The following is a 23,747-nucleotide window of genomic DNA, read 5'->3' on the forward strand; positions in this document are numbered from 1 at the left end:
ACATGTTTGTTGTCTGAAGTTTGCTTCTAGTGTAGGATGATGCAACAACTTGCCTGAATCATCACAGACCTCCTTTTAAAGATTACAGTAGATCTGTGCTGGTGACAGAGTCGTCATATTCAGATGGGGAAAAAAAAACATGGTAATTGGTTAAAACAGGTTTGGGGTGGCATTTTCTCTTTGCTTTACTGTTTCATTCTGTAATTTTGTGACTGGCCCTTACAATAAAGAGCGTGCATGAGAAAACACAGTAAGACCAGTGAGTTTAATCTTAATCTCTGCCAGATAAGAGAACATAATAAAGTGCAGTTCAGTAAAAGCTGTTGATAGTATACTGTCATCCTTAATTTGGACACAATGTCTGAGAGACACAATGTCTTAAATTTAGTCTAGCTTAGACCATCTTCTCTGAAGACATTTTGCCTGGTGCCAGTTGAAACAACTCGCCTTGCCTTGTTTTTCAGTCTGAGATTTAATGCTTTGGTGTGAGGACATCCTGCCACTGTAGAGGCAGTTTTAGAGAGCTTGTTTAATCAGTCCAGCTATGTTTCTAGAACTCTCCTATATGTTAGGAACAATAAATATGGTATCAGTGTTGAATGATCACATCACCCACTGTTAAAACATACGCTTATGTTTAGCTGTGGGAATACTGTTGTTGTGCTGTAATTTGTGTGAAATAAATCAACAAATGTATAAACTTTTTTTAATGGCTACACATGAGTTTTTACAGTCACTGAAGGCTGAAAATGTGATACAGTTAATTGTCACTGGGCACAGGCTTAGATAACAGTACGTCATATAGTGTCAGAATCCACATAAGCAAGTCTGCTTAACAACTTGACACGGTTTGATGCAAGTGTGTGATGCTTTCAGCAAGGAGTATATACTTCATGCTTTACAGTGCTTCCATTTCTTGTTAGCTACATTAGTCTTGTAGCTGCAGTGCAAAACTAAAGTAGCAAACCTCAGACACCAAACATGTCTTGGCTGACTAAAAAAAAGTGTTGTAAATCAGAAAAAAATATAAATTTGATTTCTGGCCAAAATATTCCTTCAATTTCGTCTGGAGGGTTAACTGGCCTCCAGTACATGAATCAGCATGTAGTTCACAAATAGTGTTCTTGCCTGAATTGGGACCTTAAACTTGTTTGTAATGAGAAAGCTCTGTCTTTCCTCATTGGCATTACTTTTTGCCTTTTAAAGAGGATTAAGAGGAAGGAGGGGCAGTTGTGTTGGTAGGAAAGGCTGATGCTTCTCATGATGCTGTGTGTTCAGTGCAGCCATGATCATGTCCATTTCAGTGTCCCAGTAGTATTATGGTAAAAGTAGTATGTTTGAGATCCCCAGACATCTGGCCCCAGTTTGTGGTGGTTTAAAAAGATATAGTGACTGGCTTCAGGTACCTTGAAGGAAACATATATATTCATATCCTGAGCTTAATATAAGAATTTCTTTAACAATGTTAAAAATTTGAAACCCCCCCAAACTTGCAAAACACCCCCACATTCAAAGGTCTAGTGTAAACCTAGGCTGTAGCTTTACAGATTAAGAATAACAAGTGCTTTTTGAGCAGTCTGAATTATTGGTTAGGATTGATTTTGAGAAGTTCTTTAATAATCTACATAATGGGCCTTGTGAAGTCTGTAAATGAGCATCCATTAATAATACTGCTCACAAAGCCCTTTTCTAGGTTTAATATCACTGCATGTACAGTGCATTTGTATTCATGCTTCTGTATTGATGGATCTCAGCCTGTCACAAAGGCTCCAAGAATCTTCTTGAAATATCAATTTGCATAAACCAACAACAGTGAATTATTATACACTATAGTCAGGATGTTGACACTGAAATTCTTAATGGATTCCAGAGCAAAGAATACACAAGCTGTTTAAATGCTATATGTCAATGGTTTTGTGTGTTAGTCTCACAGGATTAATAATATTCTCAATCATGTTTTGAATAAACCAGGTCTCCCAGGTGCAGTGGCTTAGAGCCATTTACAAAGAACTCCCAGCATTGTCTATGAAATGTGTAAAGTAGTTATCTACTGTCACAACAAACCTGCATCACCATAAATGATTAAATATATATTGTTTTGAAGGCCTAAATAGAAAAATAAAATATATAAATTTTTTTCAGGCCTCTTTTGAAAAAAGCTGTTCAGGGAATGCTGACTGTGCCTGTAGTTGTGATGTTATTAACTATAGTAGCTATTAGTTTTTCATTATTTTTATTTTACACTTGTTGTATTTTTGGTATTTGCTTAAAGGAGAGGTTAGTTTGGTTTAATTACACGAAACAGAAAAAAACAAAATCTTGCACAGCCAGAAATCCACTATTTTATTAATCAGTTTATCACTTCTCTTATTGCTTTTGTGATATCCAAGAGTTTTATTGAGCTCCACAGTTTATGTCCATATAGTACAGCCCTAATGTGTGTGTGTGTGTGCATGTGCGTGTGCGTGTGTGTGTAAGAAATAGCCCTTATTTATTTAATTAAATTATATTCCAGAAAGTAATGGGATATTAATAATTGAAGTCGCAGTCATGGTACATTATATTTGCAGTCAGAATGATATTTTTCAGAAGCTGAATATGAGAACAGAAATGCCTTTATGTGAGATCACATGTAGAGGTCAAAGAATAAGTAGTATAGGTGTTAGATGTAGTATACTACATGCTATAGATGTACCCCTATATTCACCAATTTACACTATTGACCCTTCTATCAAGGTTTATTTGTTGTGGGACAGCTTGCTAATTCTGCCAGTTATCATAATTTTCGAGGCCACCCATTGCCTTTTGCTCACAAGGATTATTATATCTTTGCAGCTACATTCAGTCCACACTGTGCTAATGCTGAAAGGGTCATGGACTCAACCGTTACAGTGTCCACCGAATAACCTTAAGAACAATTCAAGTGAACAATTCAAATGAAGTGTTGTAGTCCATACCACTAGCGGCAGAGTCAAGACTGAGACCAGGACACACTGAGTCTGAGTGAAGACCAAGACTTTGTAGTAGTTGAGTCCAAATCAAGACCAGTACCATGAGTGACTGAGACTAAGACAAGGCAGAGACTGGATTTTTTCTGAATATAGAAATAATAATAAAAAAAAAATAGTTCATGTATAGTTCATTGTTCCTTCATTATCATTCATTATATATGATATATTAATAAAAGTAGTACCCTTTGAATTATAGTTTATATTTATATAAAGCATTAAATAATACATAGCCTAAAATAATATTAATAATTGTTTATTATAGTCTTACTCCAAATTTGCCTTGTGAGGTTATTCTTTGTTCCTTCTCTAAAACTCTTTGAGAATCACCACCTAAAGTCAACTAAATATAAACCAAACATTTATCTATTTTATTATCAAATGAAAACTTTGTAATAATGGCATTCCGATCTGCCTTTAGGGGAAGTTTCAATTTTGGGACAAATGAACACCAACAAAATAATAACCAGTTGAGCCATCATAGAACTGGCAACTGGTAGCAGCAGCAAACATTATTTAAACACGTAGACAAAGGATGTCTACGTTCATTGGTCTTGTAAAGTACTGCAACACTAATTTAGACAAAAATCTGTGCAGCTCAAGGCTTCAAAGTGAGGCCCATTGCAGAATTTTTATTGAAACCAATAAATTAAACCAATAAAATACTCTTTAAAAGGTATCTTTAGATCTCTATGAAAGGTCTCTAGACAATGTTTTCTGCTAAAGCACATAAAGGGTCTTTTGATGTGCTTGAATTCTTGGCAAGGTTTCGATAGACTTGCTTTAAATCGTTGGAGAAATGCAACATATCAAGTGCAGTTCAAGCCTTTGTGAAGATTCCCGTTCATTTGGGCAGTCAAATCTATATTAAAGCACATTTAAAAACAGCAAAGTGCTAAACAGCAACATAAAACCATAATAAGAAATCAGGAGAACAATTTCTTTGATGAAAGATAGGCGTGACAGGGTGTTGGAAACATGACATTATTGGTTAATATTGTTTTTCTCCACCTGCTGGTGTAGAGTGAAATAATTTAAACTTGTTTTAGTAAATATGTTTTTAGAAGATCGCAAGATTACAAGAATTTTGTCTTTTAAATGATATGTTGAATCTTTCATATGACCAAGAGCATGAGCTAACAACATAAAAAAGGTTCATTTTGGGTTTAGATGGGCTTTAAATTAAAAAGCTTATAAACTGTTACATGGCCAGATCAGAACTGCCAATTAATTACATTTGGGTTATCATGAGCAATTTTATCACGAGTAATAAATATATCTGATGGGATGGACGAGTGACCATACATTTTACAAAAAAATATATATATATATCATTGATTACATCCTGTTAGGGCCTGTATGTTCAGTAGAGATGGTAGAGTATGTTCAGTACAGTAGGCTTAATATTGCAGTCATTTACAAAACTTATGATACAGAAATTGTCATTGTCAATGGCATTATCTCAATGTCATTGATATATGTACCAGCAGTGCATCATTAGCTCATTTTAGCATCTACTGTTGTGATGTGTCATAACGTGTAAACTTATACCGGTTGTATTTATGCTTTTGTTAGCTGTTTGGGTGTAAATTTGTTTTGGTTTGGTTTTACTCACAATTTCATAATTTACAAGGACCACCTGAATCCAACTCAAGCCTGTTTTCTGTTTTGCACAGGATGACCAACCTGCTTCCTCACACAATAGCTCGGCAAAAAGCAACACCAATTACAAAGCAATTACTACTATCAGTGTATCAAAAAGGCGCAATCCCATAGCAGCAGCAGTCACATATGCCAAACAATAAATGACAAAGAATAGCTGAATAATTTTCTTCATGCAGTTAAATGAAAGGTAAGCTCTTTTCCTGTGAGCAATCAGTTGTCATGTCTGATGAATCAGTGACACTGTAGGCATTACAACAGGAAACCACATATTTAACTGCATTTCAGACTGTGCACACAGCTCAAGCTATTGCTTGTAGTATTGCTTGTAACTGCAGTTCCGTTGCTATAGTTGAGGCTTGCTTTGTTTACCCACAAGCAAACCTTAAAATCCGGCTGCACTTCAAAATATCCAAGGCCCTCCAGCTGGCAACGGCCAAGAGAAATTCTCAAAGTTAAATTTGGGCTGAAATATGTCTCAGCAATGCAGAGAAACTGAAATCAAACACCCCCTAGACTTTTAACGCCAGTCTTCAAGGGTCATGCAATACCCGTCTATCGATCTTTTCAGGGACATCATCAGAACGCTTGTGTCTCAGTCTGTGTGGCAAAGAATGTGTGTGTGTGTGTGTGTGTGTGTGTGTGTGTGTGTGTGTGTATGCTTATGTCTGGGTAATAACTAGTCCTTTTGTGTGTTTGTCCTCTGTTTGATTTCTCATATGATTGATGGCCGCTGTGGACAGAGGGGTCGCCAGGTTCGTGGACAGCTGTGTTTCTGTAATTGGCTGAGATTGGAGAAGTGTGAGGGCGTGAAGCAGTACAGCAAAATGACTGATAGCACGAAGGCCTCCCACTAGACCCCAAGGCTAGACGATCATTTACAGCGTTACATGATCCCAACATTTAATAATAATGATAATAATAAAACTGGCCTGTCTTTTAAGGGGGTGTTCACTTTTGGTTTGGTTTGATTAAAGCAAACCCTCGTGCGAATACTCTGTTCGTGCACTTGATTAGAACAGGTGTGAACGCGTGCAAATATTGATGCACACCAGTTAAAAAGGAATTCCACTTTCTGCATAATTAAATCTTTAACACGTCAACTAAGTCATTCAAGGTTGTGTGATGTGAAACGCTCCCTTCTAGAGAAACATACTGAGGCAGTTTTGTTCACAGTGGTGGTGATAGGGACCATGCATCTAGAGTGTTTAATGCCTCTAACAGCTCCCTCAGAGAACATTATTGCATGAACTGGTTACAGACACGCTGCCTGTTGCCTGACACCTTGTTTTATTATAGTTTTGAGAAGATTTCATTTATGGCGCAGTGGTAGACGCAGAGCGCTATAAGGGACAAAATAGTAACCTAAGTCTTATTTGGACAGGATTTAATTCACATAGGTCCTGGGGCAATTTCCGCTTTTATAAGTGCTATGTGGTGATTTATCTCGGTCCGTTTTTCTCCCTCTTCCACTGAGAAAATTACAGGCTGAATTGCTTACTGTTTTTCACCAAACTCAGCAGTCATCTGATAAAAACATCTCCATGTTAGTGGTGTTTTTTTCAGGCAGTTGTCATAAACAAACGATGGAAAAAAAGTTTTTGACTGATGCTATTTGTCATATTCAGTGTTCTACTATGTGCATCCATATTAAACATATTCCGAGTCAAAAACAGTGCATTATTTGGAGGTTTTTAAAGTAGCCATAAACCCATCCAGTCCAAAAGGGCTAAAACACTTGGGACAAATCATTTTTTTTCAGACAATGTCAAATATATTAGTGTAAATACTAAGCTAATCGTAATTAGCTTCAGCTTTAGTAAACTGAACATTACATTCAGTCACACTGAGGGTGTATGTTGTGGATGAATCAAGGCGAGTTTTGCACTGTGCTCAGTTGTACATCTGGTCATATATCACGTATACGATTGTTTTGACCTGTGATTTAATTTGTCTTCTAACTGGTGCTTTAAGAAGAATGCTATTACATGGATTTGGCACCTCCTGGACATGTGACAGGTACAAGTGTCTTTCTGCAGGCCTCTTGGTGATCATTCTCCCAGAGGAAAGGAAATTATTTTTGTTATTTTTAAAAAAGCAAAACAGGAAATTAGTGAGTATTAACTTAGAGACCTCTCTGATGGAAATGTATAATAGCATAAAACATGCAGAACATTTGGTAATGTCAGTTTTGCTTCAGACCCCTTCCCCAAGGGGATGAATCTGATGATGGGTGGTTATTTCCATTAGCTGGAAAAAAGCTAAAATGCCTAACTTGTTCTAATGAAGGAAAAAGCTCTGAATCAGTCTTGAAGCCTTTTAGGTCACAGAGCTGTCTCCTCCTCCGGAAAGCCAGGCCAAAGTTGTTCTTCTTTTTTAACACATTGACTCTCCTCCATTCTTGTTTTACATTTCTGAACTTTAATAACAGGTGACATTGCAGAGGTGTGGTCTGGGTTTGCTTTTCTGTTGAGTGAGATCTCATTGTGTTCACGTTACAGTGATGTTCAAGTAAGTGCTGAAAGCCAATTGACCTTTTTGAGCCTATGCATATATGCGTGCATGTTAACACATCAAGCCCAAGAAGCCCTCCAGACTCACTAACACTACTTTTTTATCTTTTAACCACAAGATCTTAGAGTGCAGCTTTATATGATTGAATAAAATATGTTTAGCCATAAGTCTTATCAGATTAACCAACTTGGTTCTGTGTGTGTGAAATGACTCTGTTGGACTGCTAGTGAGCAATGAGGGTGAAAGGGGAGTGGTGAGAACCCTGTTCTGTGAACACAATTCATATCTCTCCACAAAGATGGCCATGTTGAAATAATACTAAGAGCTGCAGCATTTCTAACATCAAAAAGTTGTTAAAAACAGAATTTAAGCACAAAAAAGACCGGCTTGCTGACCTACAAAACTGAAATTCCAGTTTAATTTGTAAATCATACACATTTCCTTTAAAATCTGCATTATTGAAGAAAAACAAATGCACAGTTTAGCTCAAGTACCTCCTCCAAAACATTCAGACATTTTGTTTTATGACTACTGTGAAGAAAAGGTTTAAGTGTTTACAAGCAGATGTTGATCCAGCTCAAAACTTGACATTTAAATGGGGCTAATGTCTTTGTAGCTGGCACTTTAGAGGCCATTCATAACAATGTTGACAATGTAGTTTAGCCATCTGGTCAGTGTTTTTTTTTTCCTCTTTCTAGCCTTGCTGATTCAGTAGAGATACACCCTCTTTCCTGCCTAACGCATCCAAACACAATTCCCGGCACCACTATAAATGCCCACAAATCCTCAAGCTCTGTTGTGCTGAGTGTCTCCTCATATCCAGAGTCCAGTTACGTGTAGCCCTAGTTTTATGGTCCTGTTGTGGCCTGAGCTCAGCATTGTTCCTCCACCTGTTCTCCCTCAGGTCCTCCTGCACGATGGCAGCATTTCTGTATAAAAAAGCTTACTTACTGCTTTTGAAATAGAGATCTTATTGGCTAGGGATGGCAATGAAACAATGATTAAAAATGAACCTCAGCTGTTGTTCGTCTTGTCAATGAATACTCCAGTCAATTGACAGATGACCGTTCCTCTAAATAGTGATTACCTGAAACATGAGTGAAAAAACTTGTTCCATTAAAAACCATCACACCACTGAGTCAAATTATTTGAACACTCAAGTACGTATTCATTGCATTAGTATCTGTTTCCACATTTAGTATTTGGAAACGTTGTCTTCTTTTCCAGCTGCAGAAATGAGCCTAAACTAATTTATTTAATCAGCAAAGGCCTTTAAAACAGCCTCTGCTAATATATGCTAAATGCTAAAAATATCCCAAAAAAAAAATCTATTTTTCACGTGAGGGTGAGGGAGCTTGGGCTCTCATTACACTGCCACTGGATCCGGGTTGTGTACAATGCTTGGGAGATGCCAGTATCAATCATTATTATCACACGTTTGTCTACTATAACATTGTATTAATTTATACATTTCTTGAATATATCATTGGTAAACACTTAATATGAAACATATTTACTATTAAAACAAAATATTTAACACCTGAGCCATTTTGGCAGGGGCCTATGAAATGCTGTTTGGCATTTAATAATAAAAAAAAGTTTTGCATCTAATTATCAGCGATAAAATCTAGTCCTTTGGTTAATTCTGAACTTGAAAATGATAACAACCAAATGGGAGAGGGAGCGACTCCACTCGTAGGTGCTGGTACAGTTGGTTGTTCAAATTCTTTCAGCAGTTATTCATTCTTCATTTTGTTTCATCTTTTTTTTTCTTGATCTCTCGTGACATTGATTCTTTTCCTTGTATTCGCAGCAGATCACTGTCTCACGTCGACTGACTTGTTCATTAGCATAGCTCCACTGTCATCCATGGTGACCCTAGCGTTTGTGTTCGCAGCGTGTCAAGGCATTTTCCTCTTTCTTTGTTGTATAAACAAGTTGCATTGCTCCATTGCCTTTTAGCTTTGATGCTAACTATCAAGCAACCCTTGAGCTTAAGTTAGACTTATCACTGACGTCTCAGTTCAGTGTGTATCGGTTTGTCAGCCACTCTCTCTTCTCATAATTGACGCTCCACAGTGTAAGTGTGAGCAGCAGTGGCTGAAGCAGCCTGCAGTCAATGCCCTGATAACGGAGCGGCGCGCTAACTCGCTCTCAAACAGCCGCTTTGCTTTAGGAATGCACACAGCTTGCAGTGTATTGATTCGCTTTTAACGAAGCCTTAAGGGTTCTCCCTCACCTCACCTAGAACCCAAGCCCCAAACATAATAGCTTTCCAAACAAACCACTCAGTCAGAACTTCTAGCAGTGTGATATAGCACTATTAATAACCATCTCGCTCTCATTGTTACATAGCAGCAAGCGGAAATCAGCTTGGCTGGAGATCTAATCGCCTATTCATGAACCGGGGAGTCGGGATTGGTCAAAGCGTTTAGAATTTTAATTGGAAAATTAAGCGTGTAAATATATCTCCAGACAGCGCGGGCGCTAATGACAACCTTGTCCTACCCTGTACAATGAGGAGTCAGCGAGTGCGTGTGGAGGGAAAGTGTTTCTATAGTGAGCAACTTTAAAAGTCTGTGAAGACCTTTCAGTAAAGCTTTGGTTTTAATCTTGAATTCATTTGCATGGCTGAGGCAGGCGTGGCATTGTGCCTTTGAGCCCTTTTCAAGGGCCGACTTTAAAGCAAGGTGTAGCTGAACAAGTGTGTGTTTGGCCTGCTCTCAGCTATCTGAAGAGGAGCTTAGGGTACTATTTGTGTGTGAGGCACAGGAGGTTCTCAAGTACTCGAAGGATTAGTTGTGAAGAAGAGGCATGTTGCTATTGGCAGTGCTATTACTGCTGACATGCAACCACATCTGGCAATGCTCGCCTGCAGTTACAAACAGACATGGGTATTTCAGTCAAATTAGGTATTTGAATTTGTAAGGCATTATTCCAAAAAATATCACAGCAGAAAAGACGAACAAAAATACAACACACACTGTTAAAAGTCTGCCACTCTTACGAATTGTCTGCTTTAACATTAGCTAATGTTACTAGCATAGTTATATTGTCTTTTTCCTCATGCAATTGTACCTGGAAAACAGCAGGTTTGTAAAGAATTAGTTTACTAACACCATATGTGATGAATTGACTAAGGTCTCTTTCATGCTTACTTTGTTTGGTGTGGACTATCAAACCTTTTCTTTAGTTTGGTTCATTTTTACAGCCGTACAAATAAACCGTGATCCGGCAAAACTTGTGGCTCTCGGGTTCACTTTCAAGCAAACCCTGGTTCAGTTTGCTGCTGGTGGGAACACATTTTTGTGGTGGTCCACTCCAAACAAGGGAATTCAACATCAGAGTATGTTTTTCTGTGCTGTACTTTCTGCATAATCTGCCTGTTTTAATGTTAGATATTTTGTATTTTTGACCAATAAACAAGGACTCACTTGAATGATTTGGTGTGCTTTAACCGTTACAGACTGAAAGCCACCGAACTAAACAAAAACAGTCACAAAAACCAAACTGTGGTTCAGACCTAAATGATGTTGAATGTTTTACTCCATTAAATCTATGCAATTGGCATGAGGCAATTAGCTTCTTCCTTATTAGCGCTTTTCTGTCATGCTCCTTTTCTAATATCTGCTGCTCAGCACCAGAAACCCTCTGCCAGTGCAATGCAGCACTTTTTCTCCATGGTGTAAAAGTCTTTAGACAGCTGCAGTAGTTGTTTAGTCTTTGTGTTTCTTTCTTTGTACTAAACAGATAAGAGACTCTGATCAAAAGGCACATTATCTAAACTGTGCTCTGTGGGAAAGTTCAGACATCTCATGGTAGTGTAATGTCGTAAGAAAAATTCCATATCCAAAATTTTTTTATTATTTATTTATTTATTTTATTTTATTTTTTTTTAACTTTTCATGACTATTCAAATTTTGACTCATCCCTAGTTACCCGGTTATTTTTCCCCCATAATTTCACAATACTCACCATATTAGACACATATTTTACATGTTATTATGTATAATCATATAATTGTGATTGTATTAGAAGCTGATCAAAAACGAGTTTTTTAAATTGTTCTATGTTCTGCACAACAAATTCACTCTTTTCAAGCTAACACTGGTTTGAATTTTAAAGAAGCTTTACAGAACATTGACATAATTACCTGGAGAGTCCATTTAGAGTACAATATTAATTTTGATTGATACTTATTTTAAAAGAGAAAAGTCAGAATGGGACATCTTTGGCCTGTTTATAGTTGTATTTTCTTCATTTTAATTAAACATTTTTTGCCGTGTAATCAGAGTGTTTAGGGATATCCATCTGATCGGCTAAGCAGGAAGTTGGCTAACTGTTTAAATTAACACTGTGGGCTACGCCACCAGCTACTGTAGTGTAGTTGAAATTATGCCAAGAGATTTGCTGACATTTGATGAAGTTTTGTCTGTGAATAACATTGTTTATAGTTTGACTAAAGAGGACATAGGAAAGGGAATATACACATACACAAATGAATAGAAACAATGCTACAATAATGTTTTATAAAGCTTGCCAAACCTCAAAACAACTCATGTAAAAGAATGCATTTGTAGATACAGCATGGATAAGTCACCTACTTTATTTTAATGTAAAATTACATTTATAGAATAAATTAATGTGCTACAAAAGTATTTTCTATGGAGAAATCCACTCAATTGTTTACAACAGCAGCTACAAGTCTTACTGACCCCCTGTGCCTTTGCTATAGAAACCAGACAGCTCAGAGGCAACTTCAGCACACAATTAAGATCATAGCTTCGTCTCTTCATTAATATATTTAAAATTAACATGACTCCCTTTCTTCCTCTCTGCAGCTAATCTGAAGGAGTTGGTCTCTCAGACGATGGTGAGCTGGGCTCAGGAGAGTCATATTCAGGACCCGCAGCTGGTGCGGATGATGTTCAGCCTGCTGCGGCGGCAGTATGACAGCATCGGCGAGCTGCTGCGTGCCATGCGCAAGAGCTACAGCATCAGTGCTGCTTCTGTCCATGACACCATCAACCTGCTGGCCTCACTGGGCCAGATCCGCTCACTGCTCAGTGTCCGCATGGGCAAGGAGGAGGAGCAGCTCATGATAGACGGCCTTAGGTGGGGAATTACTGAAGAGATGCTACGAAATGCCAGTACTTCTGGTGGTGTTTTTAGTGGAAGCCAGTTAACTTCAGTTAGGATCATGTTGTAGGAGATTTCATTAATGAATCTACAGTAGCTAGAAGTAAGAAAGAGGGCAAAGCTGAAAGCTGTAGATAATGCAAAGATGCAGAGAACTCAAAGATGTGAGATTTTAGTAGTTGGAAACGCACAGTTTTTCTTGCAATTTTGCTATTTGATTGAAATCTCAGTATTATAATAGAATTTTTAGTGTATTGAATGAAATTTACACCAAATTCACAGACTTGAGCAACAGGTCTATACAGTCATATGCACCAGTTTATTCCTGATGTTTTGTAGATTTTCTAAGAATAAATAAGTAAACGCATCCTCTTAAGAAAACACATTTTAATGCACAATGTCTGTGTAAGTGCTGAATTTAGCATATTGGAAAAAAAATTGAAATAAAATGTGGTCTTTGCAGTCTCATACTTTAACGTAACCGGAAAATCAATAAAATGAATAAATTGACTGGGTGTTTGAATGTCAGAAAAGGATGTACAAGGTAAATGATAGGTTTGCTTTCTGCAAAAGGAGACTGTGCACATCAAATTTTAATCGTAATAAAAGTCTTCTCACAAACTCAAAGATCGAGTATAGAATCTGCACTTTTGACAGAATTTCTTGTTTCACTGAGCTGAGTGAGAAATAGGCATAATAATTATTACATAATCTTTTATGAAGGTTACAATATTGTTACACATATACATAGTGTTCTGAATGTTATTTTTAATAGAAAAAATCTGTCATCTGTAGTTTGAGGATTTTGAGGATACAGTTTGAGGATTACTATCTTTGCAAGAAAACAAATTGTGTTAGCAAACCGTGTTGTATAAGGAAATAGCAGTCTTTATTCTTTTCTGGAGGTTTTTTTTAACTATCTTAATGGGCACTATGTCCTTGGTTTCCTCTAGATTTTTTCAGGCCAGGTGGTTGACCTCTAGTTAACGTGTTGAGCATGAAAGGATATCACTGTGACCTTTACCAAGAGCTGTGAAGGGACTCAGAATCTTATGGGACATTGAAGTGACACTTTTTGCTTTGTTTGTTGAGGTTTTGCAATAAATCACTTAGAAAGGATTTCATGTTAAAGATTCTGAATTCCCTAAGCATCTGCTGAGCTGTTTGTTAAACAAAAGTATGTTCTCATGCATGATATGTCTACTGTGATTTCAGGCTTTTTAATTCATACGCATACAATCTGTATTGGAAAACATACATATACATACATATGTATCCTGACAACTTACTAAGAAACCAGAACTGCTTGGTGGGTTTATAGCATCTCTGACATGCAGTGATGGTATTTTAAATTGTCCATGACAAAAATGCAGATTAACATGATATACCTTATTACTGAATACTGGCACTAGTAGTGGGAGGTGTACCGGTTCATCTGGTTTACTGGTTGAAATTCTTCCTCAGGTAAGATTTTGTCATTGCTGTCTATTCTGTTGCCTTTGAAGTAGTACACTTTGTTTTAAAGGCAGCAGAAATAAGAGAATGGCCAGTCTTTTGGAGTAGCCTAACGTACACTTGACTGTTGACACACTGTTTCTTTTTTATATCACTCGAGAAGCTGCGTAACTCATTCAGTTGCATCAGACAACGTCACGGTCTCAGCCTCATGTGCACAGCAAGCCATAGACCAGCTGGACCAGTTGTGTCTGACAGATAGATTTAGTACATGGGACACACATAGGAGACAAATAACTTGAGAAGTTCAGTGAAGCTGAATGGTGCAGCCTCATGAGTCCCCGGCTGGTGGACGTGCAGTTGCAGTTTGTCCCGGTGGACGAGAGGGTCACCTCAATGCGAATTAAAATTGCAGAGAGGAAAACTCTGACTGTTGTGTGTGCTTATGCACCAAACAACAGGTCAGAGTATTCGGCCTTCTTGGAGTGAGTGGGTGGGGTTCTGTAAAGGGTCCCGCCTACAGATTCCATAGTCTTACTGGGGGACTTCAGTGCTCATGTTGGCAATGACTGGGAGACGTGGAGAGGCGTGATTGGGAAGAACGGCCTGCCCGATCTAAAACCGAATGGTGAATTGTTATTGGACCTTGCCAGGTATGGATTGTCCATAACAAACACCAAGTTTGAACACAAGGATGTTCATAAGTGTACATGGTACCAGAGCTCCTTGGGTCAGAGGTCAGTGATCGACTTTGTTGCCGTTTCATCTGACTTGGGACCGTATGTTCTGGACACTCGGGTAAAGAGAGGTGCTGAGCTGTCAACTGATCACCATCTGGTGGTGAGTTGGATCAGATGGCAAAGAAAACTGATGATCAGATCCGGTAGGCCCAAGCGAATAGTGATGGTGTGCTGGGGATGACTTGTTCGGAATGATTACAACTCCCACCTCCGGGAGAGCTTTTCTCACGTCCCGGAGGAGGTAGGGGACATGAAGTCTAAATGGACCCTGTTCAAAACCTCCATTGTGGAAGCTGCCAGGCATAGCTGTGGCCAAAAGCTTGTGGGTGCCTGTCGGGGCGGTGACCCAAGAACCCCCTGGTGGACACCAGTGGTGAGGGAGGCCGTCAAGCTGAATAAAGAGGCCTTTAGGGAGTGGATGGCCTGAAGGACTCCTGACTCAGCAGAGAGGTACTGACAGGCGAAAAAGGTGACAGCTGCAGTGGTGGCAGAAGCAAAATCCAGGGTGTGGGAGGAGTTTGGCGAAGCCATGGATAAATACTTTCGGTCGGCTTCAAGGAGGTTCTCGAGCAACTGTCCGGCGAGACAGGAGTGGTCAGGGTGGCTCAAGCTGTATTCGGCAAGGGTGGAGAAACTCTGACTTCAAATGAGGATATTGTTGGTCGGTGGAAGGAGCACTTAGAAGAACTCCTTAATCCGGGAGACATGCCTCCCTCACAGGAGTCAGGGCCGGAGGCCTCTGGCGTGTCAAGCTCCATTTCCCTGGTGGAGGTCACTGAGGTAGTTGGCAAGTTCTTCAGTGGCAAGGCACCGGGGGTGGATGAGATTCGTACGGAGATGCTTAAGGCTCTGGATATTGTGGGGCTGTCATGGCTGACGCGCCTCTGCAATATTGCATGGACCTCAGGAACAGTACCCTTGGACTGGCAGACCGGGGTGGTATTCCCCATTTTTAAAAAAGGGGGAACAGACGGTGTGTGCCAACTATCGTTGTATCACACTGCTCAGCCTCCCTGGGAAAGTCTATGCCAAGGTGCTGGAAAGGAGACTCCGACCAATAGTTGAACCTCAGATTGAGGAGGAACAATGCAGATTCTGTCCCGGTCGTGGAACAATGGACCAGCTTTTCACCCTCTCGCAGATTGTTGAGGGGGCATGGGAGTTTGCCAACCCAGTCTACATGTGTTTTGTTTATTTGGAGAAGGCTTATGACTGTGCTCCTCGAGATATCTTGTGGGAGGTCCTCTGGGAGTATGGGGTACCAGGGCTACTACTCTGGGCCATTCGATCTCTCTACTTCCAGAGTGAGAGCTGTGTTCATATACTCAGCATTGAGTCAGACCCTTTCAGTATTACCGTGGGCTCCGGCAGGGTTGTGCCCTGTCTCCGCTCCTGTTCATGATATTCATGGACAGGGTGTCAAAGCGTAGCCAAGGTCAGGAGGGCATTATGTGTGGAGGCCAGAGGGTGGCGTCTCTGCTGTTTGCAGACGACGTTGTTCTTTTGGCTGAATCACATGGTTGCCTCCAGAGCTTACTGGAGTGGTTTGCAGCTGAGTGTGAAGTGGTTGGTATGTGGATCAGCACCTCCAAATCTGAGTCCATGGCTTAGTCCAGAAAAGGTTGGCATACCCGCTCCAGGAAAGGGGAAAGGACTTGCCCCAGGTGGAGGAGTTTAAGTATCTCAGGGTCTTGTTCACGAGTAATGGGAAGAGGGATCGTGAGATCGGCCGCAGGCTGGGACAGGCGGCAGCAGTAATGTGGTCACTCTACTGGACTGTAGTGGTGAAGAGGGAGCTGAGCCATAAGGCAAAGCTCTCTGTTTACCAGTCGGTCTACATCCTGACCCTCACCTATGGTCATGAGCTGTGGGTAATGACCAAAAAAGAATGAGATCGCGAATACAAGTGGCGGGAATGAGCTTTCTTCGCAGGGTGGTGGGCTACACCCTATTTGATAGGGTGAGGAGTTCGGCCATCCGGGAGGACCTCGGAGTAGAGCCGCTACTCCTCTGCGTTGAGAGGAGCCAGCTGATTCAGATGCCCCCTGGATGCCTCCCGGTGGTTGTGTACCAGGCACGGCCTACCAGGATAAGGCCCCGGGGTTGTCCTATGACCCATTGGAGGGATTACATCTCCAAGTTGGCCTGGGAGCGGCTTGGGGTCCCTGGGAATGAGCTGGAGGAAGTTTCAGGGGACAGCAACTGCTACCACGACCCTATCTGGATTAAGCAGTCAACGACGACGATGATGATGATGATGATGATGATGATGATGAATGGTGCAGCAGTTGCAGTCATGCACCTGTACTGGTGGAACAAAAAAAGATCAAACAAAAATGCTGCAGTTTTAGACATGAAAACAATTTTTGCTGGGTCTACAAGGCTAGAAAGAAATGTTAACGTAGGTTTGTATATTATTTATATATATAATATATATTTATATATTATATATATATATATATATATATTTTTATTTATTTATTTATTTTTTTTTTTTTCGTATTTTGCACATTAAAATATTTGGTTCTAAATATATCTTATTTGGAATAAATATATACTTTGATTTATACTGGGACAACCATAAAGTTTTATTACACTGTGATATGAATCTTTGGCCATACCACCTATTACTTATTGCCACATCATGTAAAATGATAGTTTTCTTATCTTTTGCTTGATACCTGAGGCCTGTAAGGGTTAATGTCTTCTCTTTTGTTTTGTATGTGTCCTTTAGTGACATCATGAACAACAAAGTGTTTTACCAGCACCCCAACCTGATGAGAATACTGGGCATGCATGAGACCGTCATGGAGGTTATGGTGAATGTGCTCGGGGGAGGCAAATCTCAGGTAAAGCACAGCTGGATTGGGTTGTGTATACATGCACTTTGTGTGTGTGTGTGTGTGTGTGTGTGTGTGTGTGCGTGTGTGTGTAAGAGAGAGAGTTGTGCTTTTGCTTCTAACAAACAGGCAGTAGGAATTTATTTGCTGAGAAAAATATGCTAACAGTATACAAAATCCCAGTAACATGCATTACAAGTATTGATTTTATGTTTGTCAATGTGCTCACTTAGCCGTGTCCAAACCAGCCCAGTATAATCAATACTTCATTACATTAAAACAGGTGAACAGCTGGTAGATTTAATCAAATCCATGCAATGGCTGAGAGCATCAAAGGAGAATTCAGGACCCAAATCTTTGTTCTTCTAACTGGCTCATAAGATATCAATTTTTTGAAAACAACAAATCCTTGTTGCTTTTCAATGTATCAATGTTTATTAACATTTATTATAATGCTTTTTACAAGCATATTTATTGCCCTGATAAATGATTTAGCATTTATCTAAGACATTTATACAGTACTTTGTGTACAGTGTATGGACAGTATGCAGACACATGACCACCACACATGTATGAGCTTGTTAGACATCTCATTCCAAACCCATGGCACATGACCCATGATATCTAGTGTTGATAATGGTAAAATAATGTTAAATCTGAAAAGAATATGTCAGGACTAGTTTGCCTTAGAGTGTTTTTTTTTTAATATGTAAGGGTAAAATCTTATGTGAAATCTGTCAAAAAGCAACATCCCAAACATCAGGCAGCATACATCCATTTCATGGAATAAGTTTCTGTGAGGGAGCTTTAGAAGCATTAAACTCTTTAGTCTGGTTTTTATCACCACCACTGTGAACAATTCTGACTCTGTTTCTCTAAAATGGATCACTTTACATGAGACCACACTGAATGATTTTGTTTAATCTCAACCAGGTAGTTTTTCAGAACATTTGAAAATCATTGGAATTTCCCTTTACGTTTAAGAAATAAAATGCATTTAACATGTGTTGGCAGGACGTTGGCAGGAAGGACCCTAGTGACATTATCATTACGGCATTGTAGTGAAATCTAACTCACAGTGAAGTAGATGTCACTCAAAGTGGGTAGATATCACGATGGCCTCCTCTGGCCTCACTTCAAGCACTGATTGGGTCCTGTGGGAGGTTGTTTAGTGGGTCTGTGTATATATATATATATATACACTGCTCAAAAAAGGTTAGAAGGCAGCGAGAGAGAAGGAAAGGCAGGAGTGTGGAGTAGGGACTCTGAACATAGGGACAATGACTGGTAAAGACAGAGAGCTTGCAGACATGATGGAGAGAAGGAAAGTAGATATTCTGTTTGTCCAGGAGACCAGATGGAAAGGAAGCAAGGCCAGGAACATCGGAGGTGGATTCAAACTGTTCTATCATGGTGTAGAGAGGAAGAGAAATGGAGTAGGGATAATCCTAAAGGAACAGCTTGTGAAAAGTGTTCTGGATGTAAAGAGAGTGTCAGACAGGATCATGAGCCTGAAGTTGGAGGTTGATGGTGTAATTTTGAATGTGGTCAGTTCATATGCACCACAGGTTGGTTGTCAGTTAGAGGAGAAAGAGGAATTTTGGAGTAAGATGGATGAAGTGGTAGATCGTGTCCCTAGAGAGGAGAGATTAGTGATTGGTGCAGACTTCAACGGACATGTTGGTGAAGGGAACAGAGGGGATGAAGAGGTGCTGGGTATATATGGTGCGAAAGACAGAAATGCGGAAGGTCAGATGGTTGTAGATTTTGCAAAGAGAATGGAAATGGCTGTGGTGAACACGTATTTTCAGAAGAGGGAATAACACAGGGTGACATACAAGAGTGGAGGGAGGTGCACACAGGTGGATTACATCCTTAGCAGGAGATGCCACCTAAAGGAGATTGGAGATTGTAATGTGGTACCAGGGGAAAATGTAGCAAGGCAGCATAGGGTGGTTGTCTGTAGAATGAGATTAGAAACAAAGAAGAGGAAGAGAGTGAAGACAGAACCAAAGATTAGATGGTGGAAGCTGAAGGAGGAGAATGGTTGCAGGTAGTTCAGGGAAAAATTGCAACAGTGAGGAGCTACCGGACTGGGAAACTACAGCTAACATGGTGAGAGAAACTGGCAAAAATGTGTTGGGTGTTTCGTCTGGTCAGAGGAAAGAAGACAAGGAAAGTTGGTGGTGGAATGAGGAAGTCCAGGAGAGTATTCAGAAGAAGAAGGCAGCTAAGAAAAAGTGGGATAACCAGAGAGATGAAGGAAGTAGGCAGGAGTAATGTGAGGCTAGTCACATAGTGAAAAGAATGGTGGCAAAGGCAAAGGCTCAGGCGTATGATGAGCTGTATGAGAGGCTGGACAGTAAAGAAGGAGTAAAGGACTTGTATCGTTTGGCTAAACAGAGAGATAGAGCTGGAAAGGATGTACAGCAGGTTAGGCTGAAAGGATAGAGAGGGAAATGTTCTAGTGAGTGAACAGAGAGTGCGGAGTAGATGGAAGGAGTACTTAGAAGAACTAATAAATGAGGAAAACGAGAGAGAGAGGAGGACAACGGGGGGGAGAGATAGTGGATCAGGAAGTGCAGAGAATTAGTAAGGTGGAAGTGAGAGCAGCTTTAAAAAGGATGAAGAATGGAAAGGCAGTTGGTCCAGATGACATACCTGTGGAGGTATGGAGATGTTTAGGAGAGAAGGCAGTGGACTTTTTAACCAGGTTGTTTAACAAAATCCTGGAGAGTGAGAGGATGCCTGATGATTGGAGAAGCAGTGTACTGGCCCCATTTTTAAGAACAAGGGTGATGTGCAGAGCTGCAGTAACTACAGAGGTATAAAGTTGATTAGCCACACAATGAAGGTATGGGAAAGAGTTGTTGAAGCAAGTCTAAGGCGAGAGGTTCAGATCAGTGAGCAGCAGTTTGGTTTCATGCCCAGAAAGAGTACCACAGTTGCAATTTTTGCGTTGAGAGTGTTGGTAGAGAAGTACAGAGAAGGTCAGAAGGAGCTACATTGTGTCTTTGTGTATCTAGAGAAAGCATATGATAGAGTGCCAAGAGAGGAACTGTGGTACTGTATGAGGAAGTCAGCTGTAGCTGAAAAGTATGTTAGGGTTGTGCAGGACATGAATGAGGATAGTGAGACAGTGGTGAGGTGTGCAGTTGGAGTGACAAATGGTTTCAAGGTGAAGGTAGGGTTACATCAGGGATCAGCTTTGAGCCCCTTCTTGTTTGCAATGGTGATGGAAAGGTTGACAGATGAGGTCAGGCAGGAGGCTCCATGGACCATGATGTTTGCAGATGACATTGTAATCTGTGGTGAGAGTAGAGAGCAGGTGGAAGAGAATCTGGAGAAGTGGAGGTTTGCACTGGAGAGGAGAGGAATGAAGGTCAGTAGAGACAAGATGGAATACATGTGTGTAAATGAGAGGGAGGCAGGTGGAAAGGTGAAGATGCAAGGAGTAGAGGTGGTAAAGGTGGATGACTTCAAATATCTTGGGTCAACCATCCAGAGCAATGGACAGTGTAGAAAAGAGGTGAAGAAGAGGGTGCAGGCAGGATGGAGTGGGTGGAGACGGATGTCAGGGCTGATGTGTGACAGAAGGATAGCAGCAAGAGTGAAAGGGAAGGTTTACAAGACAGTAGTGCGTCTTGTTATGATGTATGGTTTGGAGACTGTGGCTCTGTCTAAAAGACAGGAGGCTGAGCTGGAGGTGGCGGAGATGAAGATGCTGAGATTTTCGTTGGCAGTGACAAGGATGGACAAGATTAGAAATGAGCAAATCAGAGGGACAGTGAACGTGGAGCAGTTTGGAGATAAAGCCAGAGAGGCCAGGTTGAGATTGTTTGGACATGTGTTGAGGAGGAATAGTTGATATATTGGTCAAAGAATGTTGGAGATGGAGCTGCCGGGCAGAAGGAGAAGAGGTAGACCTCAGAGAAGGTTTATGGATGTAGTCAAGGTGGACATGGAGATGGTTGGTGTAAAAGTAGAGGAGGCAGTGTATAGGGCAAGATGGAGGCAGATGATCTGCTGTGGCAACCCCTAAAGGGAGCAGCCGAAAGAAGATACACTGCTCAAAAAAATAAAGGGAACTCATAAACAACACAATATAACTCAAAGTAAATCAAACTTCTGTGAAATCAAACTGTCCACTTATGAAGCAACACTGAATGACAATCAATCGATTGCACAAGCTGTTGGAATGGAATAGACAACAGGTAGACACACTCAATAAAGGAGTGGTTCTGCAGGTGGGGACCACAGACCACTTCTCAGTGCCTATGCTTTCTGGCTGATGTTTTAGTCACTTTTGAATGTTGGTGGTGCTTTCACACTCGTGGTAGCATGAGACGGACTCTACATCCCACACAAGTGGCTCAGGTCGTGCAGCTCATCCAGGATGGCACATCAATGCGAGCTGTGGCAAGAAGGTTTGCTGTGTCGGTCAGCGTAGTGTCCAGAGGCTGGAGGTGCTACCAGGAGACAGGCCAGTACACCACGAGACGTGGAGGAGGCCGTAGGAGGGCAACAACCCAGCAGCAGGACCAGTACCTCCGCCTTTCTGCAAGGAGGAACAGGAGGAGCACTGCCAGAGCCCTGCAAAAGGACCTCCAGCAGGCCACAAATGTGCATGTGTCTGCATAAACGGTTAGAAACGGACTCCATGAGGATGGTATGAGGGCCCGACGTCCACAGATGGGGGTTGTGCTCACAGCCCAACATTGTGCAGGACACTTGGCATTTGCCAGAGAACACCAGGATTGGCAAATTCGCCACTGGCGCCCTGTGCTCTTCACAGATGAAAGCAGGTTCACACTGAGCACGTGACAGACGTGACAGAGTCTGGAGACGCCGTGGAGAGCGATCTGCTGCTTGCAACATCCTTCAGCATGACCAATTTGTCAGTGGGTCAGTAATGGTGTGGTGTGGCATTTCTTTGGAGGGCTGCACAGCCCTCCATGTGCTCGCCAGAGGTAGCCTGACTGCCATTAGATACCGAGATGAGATCCTCAGACCCCTTGTGAGATCATATGCTGGTGCGGTTGGCCCTGGGTTCGTCCTAATGCAGGACAATGCTAGACCTCATGCGGCTGGAGTGTATCAGCAGTTCCTGCAAGATGAAGGCACTGAAGCTATGGACTGGCCCGCCGGTTCCCCAGACCTGAATCTGATTGAGGACATCATGTCTCGCTCCATCCACCAATGCCACGTTGCCTCACAGACTGTCCAGGAGTTGGCGGATGCTTTAGTCCAGGTCTGGGAGGAGATCCCTCAGGAGACCACCCGCCACCTCATCAGGAGCATGCCCAGGTGTTGTAGGGAGGTCATACAGGCACGTGGAGGCCACACACAATACTGAGCCTCCTTTTTGACTTGTTTTAAGGACATTACATCAAAGGTGGATCAGCCTGTAGTGTGTTTTTCCACTTTAATTTTGTGTGTGACTCCAAATCCAGGCCTCCATTGGTTAATAAATTTGATTTCCATTGATGATTTTTGTGTGATTTTGTTGTCAGCACATTCAACTTTGTACAGAACAAAGTATTCAATGAGAATATTTCATTCATTCAGATCTAGGATGTGTTATTTGAGTGTTCCCTTTATTTTTTTGAGCAGTGTGTGTGTATGTATATATATATATATATATATATATATATACATGTATGTGTCTGTGTGTGTTTGTGTGTGTGTGTGTGTGTGTGTGTGTGTGTGTGTGTGCGTATGTATGTGGTCTAATGAGAGCTGGTGATTTGCCACAGCAGGTGGAGACTCCCTTCTGTATGCTATATCTCCTCACATTATTTTGGAGAGAGGGCAGCCTTGTCTGGACTTTTCAGATTAATTAGAATTGGCCCTTGATTTAATAACTCAGCGGCGTCTGAACCTTAATTAGCTTATATAGAGGTTGAGAATAATGTATTTTTTTACTACAGCCCTGGTGGTCATATAAAGAAGAGACCACACACCCACATACAAGAGCACACTCAATCACGCGCACAAATAATGAGACTCCATGTCCCAAAGGAAGTGCTGTCAGTCTTTGCTGTTTCTTAATAAGCAAATGGAGAATCAGTGTATGATTTATGGATTGTCATTTCCACTATTGATTCAAACTGAAAATCAAGTGGAAGTGTATTTTTATGAGTCTGTGAATATCCAGAATATTTTAAGCCAGTTCTAGGGAAAAATATGCATACATTTTATGCATAATACATAAAAAAAGCATAATGACTGTATTTAATTAAAATTACTTTTGGGATTTTGTGAAAATTGCCCTTTTTATGATTACATGTGATTGCATCTGTCAGAGAATTTAGTCTCCTTTAGCACATTGAAAGCTGGCACCGGTATAGTGGGGAAGTTTGCTCGTCCATGTTGACAGTAAAATGGAT

General features: G+C 40.8%; 1 protein-coding gene across 4 annotated transcripts in view; it reads left to right on the forward strand.

Annotated features, from left to right (window-relative positions):
* Positions 1-23,747, forward strand: part of LOC108430665 (ryanodine receptor 3-like) — a 329,117-nt gene that overhangs the window by 188,228 nt on the left and 117,142 nt on the right. For all 4 annotated transcript variants that reach the window (XM_037541686.1, XM_037541687.1, XM_037541688.1 and 1 more), the window contains 2 exons: positions 12,026-12,299; positions 17,253-17,367. In XM_037541686.1, coding sequence (XP_037397583.1) covers positions 12,026-12,299; positions 17,253-17,367 — 389 coding nt within the window. The remainder of the gene's footprint in view (positions 1-12,025; positions 12,300-17,252; positions 17,368-23,747) is intronic.

The sequence above is a fragment of the Pygocentrus nattereri genome, chromosome 10 (genome assembly GCF_015220715.1).
Source record: "Pygocentrus nattereri isolate fPygNat1 chromosome 10, fPygNat1.pri, whole genome shotgun sequence".
Taxonomy (NCBI): Eukaryota; Metazoa; Chordata; class Actinopteri; order Characiformes; family Serrasalmidae; genus Pygocentrus; species Pygocentrus nattereri.